At 45.9% G+C, this 11,502-nt stretch overlaps 1 protein-coding gene across 1 annotated transcript; it reads right to left on the bottom strand.

Moving 5' to 3' along the window:
- Positions 1 to 513: 513 nt before the first annotated feature.
- Positions 514 to 10,762, bottom strand: GREM1 (gremlin 1, DAN family BMP antagonist). The gene is made up of 2 exons (XM_035326874.1): positions 10,296 to 10,762; positions 514 to 4,215 (listed from the first exon to the last, which is right to left on the bottom strand). Exon 2 carries the CDS (start codon positions 4,212 to 4,214, stop codon positions 3,660 to 3,662), a length of 555 nt encoding a protein of 184 aa, XP_035182765.1. The 5' UTR covers position 4,215; positions 10,296 to 10,762; the 3' UTR covers positions 514 to 3,659.
- Between the last annotated feature and the right edge of the window lie 740 nt (positions 10,763 to 11,502).

The raw sequence follows: 11,502 nt of genomic DNA, 5'->3' as shown, positions 1-11,502 counted from the left end.
GCAGGGGCAGAGAAGGTGAAAGGAAATTACAGCTCTTCCTGTATTCCTTCATAATTCCATCTTTTCATCTCCTCTGTCCTCACTAAGAGCTTGTAAAATTCTGTGTTGCAAAGGAGTGAAATGATGAATAGACACAGAACTGAGGTAAGGTATAAGGCAGGCATGCTAAGTCCAACTCCAACTCTACAACAATTTGAGTTTGATTTATATTTTGAACTGTCACTGTATGGTTTACAAGGGAAAAAGTGTGAGTAAAGATTGAGATTTTCCTTCTATAAATTGTGAAAGGGTGAGGGGGAAGTGACAGATCTCATTTAAAAACCTTATTGAAGTAGCCGTGTTGAATGATGGTGCCATTGCTTGTCTCTGTGTCTCATTGTCATAATGTAAGCCCTTTTATAATTAAGAGAAACCACAGAAGTCAGAGTAAAGTACAACAGATCCAGAAAGAGCTGGAAACTTAAGGAAGAAATAAAAATTAAAAAAAATAAAAATAAAAAACAACAATAGACATGGGCTGAAGAAGATATTTTATTTATTTGTTACTAGTAGTTAAAATGACGTACAAAATGCCGGGAAGAAAAACCTCCAATTCTATTCAGTTACAAAATAATTAAAACTTCATTTTAAACCAAGTTTTGCTTTGTGAGACCGAGCATGGAAATACTACAGCCTTAGGTTATATAGTCCATTGTTTTTAGAATAAAGCAGACATTTAAATACATATTGTGGTTGATATTAAATATCTTGTATAATTGTAAGTTAGCAGAACTTTCTTACTCTCAGGCAATAACTAGCAATTCATAAAAGTTCTTTGTATAAAATTTACATAGTTATGGGGGGGATCTGCCTCCAGGGGAGTTCCGTTGTGATCTGTGCACAGGCTCTATGGAACATAAGGATTTGTAACACTTTTATCGGTTTTCCTTCAGAATGCTAGCCTAATGTTAAATAAAGGATTTGGTTACATCTAAAGCTTTGCTTCATGTCTAAGGCTTTAGGGACAGAGCAGCCTAGAATGAAATCCCATCACTGTTAAAGACAATGGGAGTTTTTCTATTGACAGCAATTGAAGAAAACAATTTCTTTATTAAGTTGTGCCCATTTATTGAACAGAAACACTAGCTAGTACAAATCTTTCAGCAAAGGCTGAGATTGGCCCTGCCACCTGCAAACCAACTCAAAAAAAGTAATTTAAAGGAAAAAAAAACCTCTGCCTATTATCAATGAAAGAGGATTTGTATTAATAATAACATTAAATATCCATATCTTTCTGTTTAACTATTCACATTCCACACAGTGGAAATCTACCTCCTATAATTCCAGATTTTAAAATTGGATTTTAAAATCCATGAAGAAATGTGTCAAACCTGCTGAGTGAGAGTACGCCAGGTGAAATGCATTTAAATAATATGAATCAATGAGTTGCAACCTCTCAATCTTACAAATGCAGACCTTATAGCTGTGGATTTTATAGGAAAATATATTAATGCAGAGACGCAGGATATCACCAATAATTGCATGAGACATTGTGTAACACTGGTGGGTTCTAATATAATGACTGCACATTGTACACATCTGTGATGTGCCACTGTGTATTCTTTCCTATGGACATGTTACTAAGAGCAGAGTAGTCTTCCTCAGAGTTCGATGGACAGAAATTCTGTCAAAACAATCATCTGTGGCTAAGAGAGGCTTTTGGTGTGAGAAAGTACAGCAATGCTGATAGTGGAGACAGAAGAGCATTGCTGCTGAAGGGGAAAACGAGTCCTGGGTGTGCAAGCCCCACCGTACCACTGACTGGGACATGGCCACCACAGGGAAGCGCCATTTTGCAGGGGGCTTTCTGTCAGGGCCTAGGAAGGCGAGCAGCACCGTGGTGCCCTCACCACCTGGACAGAAAGCACCCTTGCTGAGACATTGCCTGGGAAGGTGTCAGCAGGAGGCACAACGGCTGCTTGAGGTGCGGGGCGGCTGCAGCCCATGGCAGCTGTCCAGACAGCCCCAGGGGCAGCAAAACTGCCTGCAGGGTCGCGTGGCCCCGTGCCCACCCAGCTGCACAGGGCTGGCCACGCTCTCACCAAGAGCCTCCACCCTGGTCTGGTTTGAGCTCCTACTCCTGAAGGAAAGACGATGCAGGCTGGTCTCCCAGGTGAGTGTCTTTGGGCTGTTGGAAGTAGCATGTCCCCTTTTGTGTGTTTTTTCCCCCAGATGAGAGGGGGCAGTTAGCCCTTAATTTTCAGGAAATTCTCTTTACTTAGTCCAAATCCTGTTTAAATGCAAGTCTGTGGTAAAAGATATAAAAAGAGGATTATTGCTGGCAAAGTTCTGCATCTCTTTTTCAACAAACTGCATGCCTGTGGCAAAGCTAAAATAACAATAACAATGCAATGTTTACTAGTCATGAATGTCGTGTCTTTTGTCTCTTGTGTGGTTATTGCATTTGCAGTCACATGATGCTTGTTTTAATTTTTGCTTTGCTCTTTATGTACTAAATTACTGCCATTCTGTACTTGATCATGGTTAGCAAGATTTTTGTACTGCGATATGTACGTTTTTATGTATGCGTGTGAAAAAGAAAAGGAGAGAGTTCAGATACGCACAATAGAGTATGCATACTCATTGTATGTATGTATAGATACCAATGAATAAAAGATACTGCATATACATATATATGTAATATGAGGAATAACTGATACCAGAAATACAAGACATCGAATGGATCAAGTGGCACAAGAATGGTTTTGGATTGATGTGCAGAGCCATTAGAATTCAGAAGTGTATTTAATAGTCTTGTATATAGTTTCTCTTTAATTTATGTAATATATGACTAGGTATATAAATTAAAGCAAAACGTAAACAGAAGACAATATTTCTTCCTCTGTGTCTTCCTATTTATGTATCTTTCCTTTTTCTACTCCCTTTTGTACTCCCCCTGTCTACTTACATTGGCCTTTTTCTGTCTGACTGGCTGTGGTTCTGTTTTCCATCCACCTATACTGACTTTTCAACACTCCCACTTCCCCCATTGTTCTCCAAAAGCGGCTTTTGGATTACAGCTATTTTTTTGAAGAAGCACGTTGCAAACTCTTGATACAGCTGCTATTTTGAGTGATGTTTTTGCTATGCCGTAACTGCTTGTAGCCTACTTCATATTTAAGAATAGATTAACACTTTCAAATATATTGTCCTCTCACTTTGATGTTTCTCATAATACAGTAAAAGCAAAAAGCATGTCAGGTGAACATTAGCAAAAGCCACAGCTCCACTTTCCCAGTAAGTGGCAAAAATGTGAATTTACATTAGGAAACCTAATTCATGACTGTGGGTAAATAGATTGTTTAATCTTTAATACCCCTGTTGATTCTTTCTTTCCTTTTTCTTTTTCTTTTTTTTTTTTTTTTGTCAGAGTGAACATTCATATATCTGCTTGTACACATCCATTTTCTCTCTTACACCCAAACTCATGCCTATTCTTCCCTTACATCCATTTTGTTCTTTGATTCTTGGTTGGTTGTTGTTTTTTTTTTTTTAGGTAATTCACTGGGTTCCTTTCAGTTTCGTCCAGCCCCGAAGCTTTGCTATTTCATGCCACTCCCTCTCAAACTGGCAATGATTGCGGACAGTCAGAGTGCAATCGGTACAATATTTTTCTTGGCTTAGTCCAAGTCGATAGATATACACCGGCACTCCTTCACACGGGTGATCCTTTTCTTCTTCCTAGGGGGCTGAAGCTCAGGGCAGTTGAGGGTAACAGTCATGGTGGTAAATTTCTTGGGCTTGCAGAAGGAACAAGACTGGAAAGAACCTTCCTCTTTGCGGACATGCCTGGGTATATAGAAGGAATTGCATTGGCCATAGCAGAACCTGTTGATAATGGTGCGACTGTTGCAGCCTTCTTCGTGGATAGTTTGTTTGAGGGGCTGAGTTTTGCACCAATCCCTCTTTAGGTATTTGCGTTCAGTGATGTGCAGTGCCTCCTGACTGGACTCCAGCACCTCCTCAGCAGGCATTGAGGTGCCTTTTCCTCGTTCTCGATGCCTGGAGCCCGACTGCTGCTGTGTCTGCATTTGCTCTGAATCATTGGGCTGATCCTTGTCAGGAGGAGGGATAGCACCTTGGGATCCACGATTCCTCTTTCTCCCTTCTGCTGTTGGTACCAGAAATCCCATCAGAAGAAACACAGCAGCAACGGCATACAGCGTGCGGACCATCCTATAGAGAGGAAGATGAAGAAATAAAGCACAGTTGTGGATTTCAGATAACAACAGAAATCAGGCATGCAGAAAATTTTCAGCTTCATAAAGAAAGTGTGTGTGCACAGACAAAAGTGTACAGGAGTGCATACTTACTTATAAAAGATGAGCACTTTGCCTTCACCAGCTGGAAAGCTGTTTCCAAATTACCAACTAATAAAAGCTCTCATATATATGATGATTGACAGTCAGAGGCTACAATAAGTCCAAACAGAATTTAACTGTGTAGTGTGCATCTTTTTCCAGCTCCTTTCTCTATGTATACTACCCTTCTAAAGAGTTCTTATTCCCTTCCTATAGCTTACTGACATTAGGAGCACTGCTACTGATTTACACTGGTGGAAGAAGAGATTTTATGCTCTGCAATGATTTATATGATATCTCCAACACCAGAGGATCGAACTCTTTGACTCAGGGTGTGCATCGTAACTGCGTGTCCCTTAGTCAGACTCAGAAGCTTTGCACCTCTTCTTGCATAACACATGTCCAAGTAGACTGGCCGTATGTGCAGACTATATCCACCTGCTGTCTGAATGCAGCATCCCAAGCTCTGCCATACTGCACCTCTGAATTGGTCCACTGAGTCTGAATGGAATGAAGCCTAAGGTGAGTAAGAGATGCGTAACAAGATAGGCAACAAATAGAAATGGATATCTAGGTACAGGTTGAAAGAGGTGTGTCTGTAATTTCAAATTACACCTTCTCACATATTACTCTGAATTCTCAACAGATACATTATAGAAATGCAGTCATAGATCTCTGAGTTGTACTCATTATATCCAGCAGGATAATGACAAGACATGAAAACAGCAGAATTTCATATATGACATTAAGTATGTGACTTCAATATCATAAAGAATGTTGATTGTGCATGCGCAAAAAGACTTCACATGCAATCAGTAGAGACAACCAGGCTCTTTAAAACTGCACTCCTGCTCCAAAACCTAGTTACTAGCATAGGAGCAGCTTTTCTTTCCTTCCTTAGTCTTTATGACCCAGTTACCTTCCACGAGTTCTGCTGTTTCCCAAAGCTCTGAGCAGTATGGGCTGCTAGGTCAGCTGAAGCCATCAACAAGCCAGGAAGCAACTCATCACCTGTCATGCTTTTCCCCCTTGCTGTGGTCTCTGTGTTGTTTTGGAAAGTGAGGGATGTGACAGCAAGCAAGGCATATGGGGGAGGGAGGCTCTGAGGAGACCCTCCCCATGGGGAGCTTGGAAGAAGCCACCAGAAATGGGAGGCCCATGCATTAAAAACAGGAAGAATTGTGAAGAACAAATGAGGAAGTTGGTGTTTCCTACCTGTTCATATCCCTTATTTAACTCATTTTATTGGTAAGGGATGAATTACCGTTTGACCTGAAGACTTCTGCTTGTGTTACTAGCCTACACAGCCAACATACATGAAATCAAGGGCACTGTCCTGTCCTGCTTTATCTGCCCGGCCTGAGACCACACAGCAAAGCAGAAAAGCAGCCAAATGCCAGCCCTGGAAGAGCCATCTAAAGACTCAGTCAAGGCTCAGGACAAGTATCCTTTACTGTGCAAGATACCTGTTAATTTCTCAGTTCCTAGGTCTTTCCAGTCATACAGAGAAAATAAGTTTTTTATTATGCTGTTCAAAAAGCATTTCTTACCAAATGGACTGGGAAAGGAACTACTGGAATGGAAAAGTGCCATAGGAGGTTCCCATTATATTTAGAGATTTGCTTGGGGAGTTTAAGTGTGGAGTTATTTTAAGTGTTTGTCTACAGACTGTCAGTGTACCTGGAGTTTATAATATGTATTTTATCATACATATAATATGCATCCATTTTATTTATTTAGGTTTATTTGCCAGTACAGATTCATTTTATTCATCTAGGCTTATGTACCAGCATGTCACACGTTTGGAAGTAGCTTCAGACTTCAAGAGAGGGGTGTAAAAAGTAATGCTACTACCAACTCCAACAGTCAACTTGGAAGGGCTGCTTTAAATATCAAAATGAAACATTGTACAGAGCATGCTATTTTAATAAGCTTAAGGCTCTGTCATAGAAAAAAAAAAAAAAAAGTTGGGAATTCTAATTGAAGACCAATGCAGTTGAATTTCAAGTGTTAGCTTGGACTTTGTATTTGCTGTTTTTCCTGTTTCTGTTGCAGTCTCAATGTTACTTAAACATAAACATGTTTATGTTTTTTAGTTTCCATGTTCTGTCTTTAAAATATTAAAAAAAAAAAAAAAAAAAAAAAAACGGTTATAAAATACTGCTTATTTCCTTAAGTGACCAGAATGACTCCTTCCAAAACTATTCTTATTTCTCTGGTGACTATATACCCACACTGTATTTAGACAGTATTTTAATATGCATGTTATTTACTCAACATGGTGCCAGAACCTTAGAAGAAAAAAAAAAAACAAAAAAAAAAAAAAGAAAGGAAATAAAAAAGGCATTGCATGCAACCAAAAATAATTTGCCAGGAAATTTCAGGTATTTGTTTAGTGTCCCATAACTCTGAGTTGCTGTTTCACCAGTATGCATATTTCTGTGCTACTTTTATTTCTAGAACTGATCATCTCCACGCTGCTTCACCTTTTTTCCATAAGTGTGCAACCAATGACATAGTCATCTGTCATGTGAAAATGAAGTGTGTTACTCATCTCAGTTACTTTGAGATGGTAATTTGGGGAAGATCTGATGGCAATGTCTACTGTTGCATGATATGTATGATTTACAACCTCAAAGGCAGAAACTATATTATATGCTCAAAAAAGCAATTATGATTCAAATGAAAATTAACAACTCAGCCAAAGCCTTTGTTATGGTCACTTCCAAAATATTGACCTAAAATTAAAAATAATCCTAACATTTAAGACTAAATACCATTTAAACATAGACCCCACCAAAGAGGCTCTGTCAACTTCATGACCTTTAATGGCAGCTCAAGCACAAACTTCCTTTAATAGTAACTTATTCGTTACTAAACAAATAAGATTCTTAAAGTAAAAATAAAAGCAAAATACAAAGGAAAATGAGGTATTATGCCTCAGTAAGGATAGCAGCCAAAATGCAGTGCCTGCATTCTGCACCATCTCTGGTCCCAAGGCAAGGAATGCATTTGCTTATGAGAGAAGACTGCACCTCTGCTTAAGTTAGGAACTAGAATGATTCATCCAATCTGCAATTTAGTGTTTGTGAAATGTTTCCTTAACAGCTTTTTTTATTACTGAAAAAAAAAAAAAAAAAAAAAGAACACGCAACAGTGTGCAAGTGACTAAATCAGTGTTACCATATCCAAAGTTTTACGAAAAGGAAGTCTCTCCAGATTTTTTTTCCTTGTCACAGCCATAATTCTGAAGCAGTAATAACTTTGGCGCTTTGGTAGGAGCTGTGAGGAATCAGGCTGTAAAATCTTACATGCCAAATTTCTGCTAGATTTTCAATACTTGATTGCGGCTGCTACAGAAACATTGGCATAATCAGAAACCTTTCTGAGAATCTTTTGAACATACAGATGTCCACAGAAAAAACGCCTCGTTCAAGTCCCACTTACTTCATTGAGATCCACTGAGAGATCAATATCATTAATATTTATTTTCAAAAAGTAACAAAATACTTCAAAAAATCCTTTTTTCCCCCCTGTATTTCATTGCTGAGCTGAGTTCTACTCTTTATCATCTGTAAGCATTCAGTCCTAAAGCCAAAAGCAGTTTTATTGCTGACTTCAAACAGGAGCAGAATTGGACCCTAATGTTCAAATCACCTCATATGTGTATTATCTAGGGCCGGGGATCTACTCATCTACAGCAGATGAGAAATGCTGCAGATTAATACTAGCAACCGTTCATATGGAAGTGTAAAACCTTCCAGGTTTATTACTCAATACAGTAAGCTGTAATTTTTCAGTTTATACATTTTCTGCTGTAAATTAAGGACCTCCAAATGTCAGTTTATAAACGGCACTTCCCTATGAGTTCCCAGGCAGAGTCGTAAAGCGATCACTGAAATTTTTAGCACAAAGCAACTTGTTTAAAAGTACTGGATGGAGTCCCGGTTCTGTTGAAATATACAGCAAAATTCTCACAGACCTCAGCAGGCCCATAATTTCATCTGTGAACCATATTTACTAGGAAAATATTATGATGAGCCATAGACTCATGTGCTTCGCAGAAAACATGAAAAATACTCTGCCGAAGATCTAGAAAAATAAATGTTCTTGGTGGGCTTCAAATACCAGCCAAGCAAAGAGGCAAAACACAACACTTTGGCTATTGAGAAAACTGAAATGGTTTATGTCCCAACGGATCAGAATAATTTTATGCCTTGTTTATAATATATGAATTACAGAAATAGTCTTATGTAATGTTTTCATAGTTCCTAGATCTGTATCTTTAAATACACAAAAATATACTTTGTATGGAGGTGGCAGTTCCCACAGAACCTTTTTTTTTTTTTTTTTTTTTTTTTTTCTGAGATCAAGATAGCAAAACTAACATCTCTATTTGGTAGAATCTGGATACATTTACATTTCCAATAATTTCTTCGTCTGAGTCACAGAGATGACTTCCCTGAGACACGTAATAAGTGCAGGCAGCCGTACAAGGGGAAAAAGGAAACCACAGACACACACAAACCCCAAAACCTGATCCCTCTGAGAGTTCCCGCTGAGGAGGGATGTCTCCGCAGGGCACCCCAGGGAATCAGAGGGTAGCTGAGCGCTGAGCACGGCTGGTACCACTGCCACTGCCACCACGGGACGCTTGGGCCGGGCAGCGATGCAAGGCGACAAGGAGGAGGTCTTCGGGCGAGCGACCCCACCGAGACGAAAGCAAACGCTGGGGCACGGCGTGGGGCTGAAGCCGAAAGATGGGCGCTCCCGAAGCCTTGCGTGCAGCCCCCGCCGAATGAGAGCCGCCTGCTGCTGGGCTTTCCCGGCGCGGGGAGTAGCGGCCGGGACGGCAGCGGATCTCGGGCCCGCCGACCCCAGTGGCTCGGAGGAAGCGGGGCCCCGGCGCTGGCCGCCCCCCGACACGAAGCCCCCTCGCAGCCCGCCGCGGGGCGGCCGGGCCCGGCGCTTCCGAGGGCGCTGCCTAAGGGGACGGGACGGGACGGAAGGGCTTCTCCCGTCACCTTGTCTCCGGCACTGGCAACCGGGGCCGATGCGGCGGCCCCAGAGGGGCACGAGGTGTGCGGGTCCCCCACCACCGACCCCGCCGGCTCGCCTCGGCCTGGCCCGGCTCTTCCCAGCTCTGCCCGGGTCCCCCCGGCACCGATGCCCCCTGACCCTGCCCGATCTCCGCGAAGGCGACGAGAGCCGAAGGAGCGCGGAGCTGTCGAGGCGGCAGAAGTCAGGTGGGAGACTGGGTCGGGCCGGGCAGGGCCGGGCCGAGCCGGGCAGGGTTTAGGGGCGCTGAGAGCGCTCCCCCAGGCGCGCAGCCGGGGCCGCAGCGTTGCGCGTCTCTCCGCTGTCCGGCACCCGCGCCCGCCGCCTGTCCCGGGCGGCCCGCAGCGACGGGACGGGATGGGACCCGACGGGACCCGACGGGACGGGGCGTGCGGCGGCGAGGCCGGCACCTGGAGCTGGACCTGCCCCCGCCCCGCTCCGCGCAGAGGCCGGGCTGGAATTTGGCCGCGCGTCGGGTTCGGGTGGGCGCCGCATCCAATTTGTCGGGAGGGATGCTGTAGGCGGAGATGAGAGGCAGAGCTAACGGGGCTTCTGCAATCCCTGCGTTTGCCGGGCGAGAGGCATGGACGGCGTCCCGGCCCCGGTACTCGGCGGGAATAGCGGTGTCAGCCCCGCTCCCGCTGACGGGCATCCTCCGCAGAGCCGGGGCGGCCGGCACTTTTGCTGGACACCGGCGAACGACCCCTCCCCATGCCCCCACCCCGAAGGTAGGATAAAGGGATGCACATTTTGCCTCCCACGGACTGGTCAAGCTCGGCCGCTGCTGGACCCGTTTGCGGCCCCGCTGTGAGTGCGCGCAGCGCGGCTTGGCTCGGCATGGCTCGGTTCAGCTCTACCCCGGCTCGGCTCGGCTCGGCTCTGCCCGGCCCGGCTCACCTGCGCGGCGGCGGCTCCTCGGGGGGTCCGGCTCGGCGGCGGCGGCGGCTCCTCGGCGGGCCCTGGGGCTCGGCGCGGCTCTGCCCTGCGGTGTCACTCGGCGGAGCGGGAGGCGTGGGAGCCCGGGGCTGCCCGGGAGTCCATAGAGGGAGAGCCTTGGATCCTGCCTACAAATTGCAGCAGCGCCGAGCTGTCTCCCATTTAAATGTCTGCCAGCTGAGATCTGCGCTCCAAGCCCCTCCAGATCATTGGACAAGCGCCTCCAAATCCCGCGTTATCCGCCCCCTTTAACACTTCCATGAACTTCCACTAGGGAAAGCTTTCAGTCATGCAGATAAACACTCGACTACTTTCCTCTCTTAAGAGAATCGGTGCTAAAGGTCACCACCCCAAGGAATTGTTCCTGGAATGCACAGAAAATTCACATTTTCCATCCCCGCTAAAGTATGACATTTAAGAAGCCTTAACCCCCCCCCCCCCTCACCCCGGCCCGCCTCCGCTCCGCTCAGCTCCACTCCGCTCCCCTTCCCTTCCCATCCCTTCCCACCGCGCTGCCCGGCGCCGCAGGGGCGAAAGGTGTCCTGCGGCCAGGAAGGATGCTGCGACCTCCCTGCCCCGACCGCTGCCAGCCGGCCCTCTGCAAACGCGTCCGGAGTCACGCAGCTTCCAGATAAAATAACACAAAACAGCGGGCGTGCAGGGGGTGATGCTAAAGCGCGGCTCGCCGTTCGCAGCCGCGCTCGCGGGTCTTGACCAGGGACAGGCTTCTCCCACCGCTTCGGGTGGGCTTTTCCCCTGCCGTCACTCGGCTCTCGGGGTGCCGGGGGCCCCTCAGGGGTCCCGCGGCTCGGGGTTGCCGGGGGCTGCCCGCAGCCTGCATCCGGAGCGGCGCCGGGCGCACGGCGGGGCGCGGACCGGGGGACACCGAGGGACACCGGGGGGGTCTGTCCCCTCTCACGGGCTGCTGGGCACGGAGGTGGTGCCCGGCTGCCTGCCGTCGGGTCCTCGCTGCCCGACGCGCCCCGCAGCCCGCACACCCCGCGCCGCCGCGACCCCGCCGCGGAAGCACCGCGGATCTGGCGGATGGAGAGTTTGTGCTGGCCCCCCGGCTTTGCAGGTGGGGAGGACGAGTTGAAACTCACGTAAAAGGGGCTGCTGCTTTAGGGATGCCGGACCGAGGCAAGGTGCCAGCTTCCTGAGCTGTCAG

Source organism: Oxyura jamaicensis, chromosome 5 (genome assembly GCF_011077185.1).
Source record: "Oxyura jamaicensis isolate SHBP4307 breed ruddy duck chromosome 5, BPBGC_Ojam_1.0, whole genome shotgun sequence".
In the NCBI taxonomy this organism is placed as follows: domain Eukaryota; kingdom Metazoa; phylum Chordata; class Aves; order Anseriformes; family Anatidae; genus Oxyura; species Oxyura jamaicensis.
This window is presented reverse-complemented; position numbering and strand designations above follow the sequence as displayed.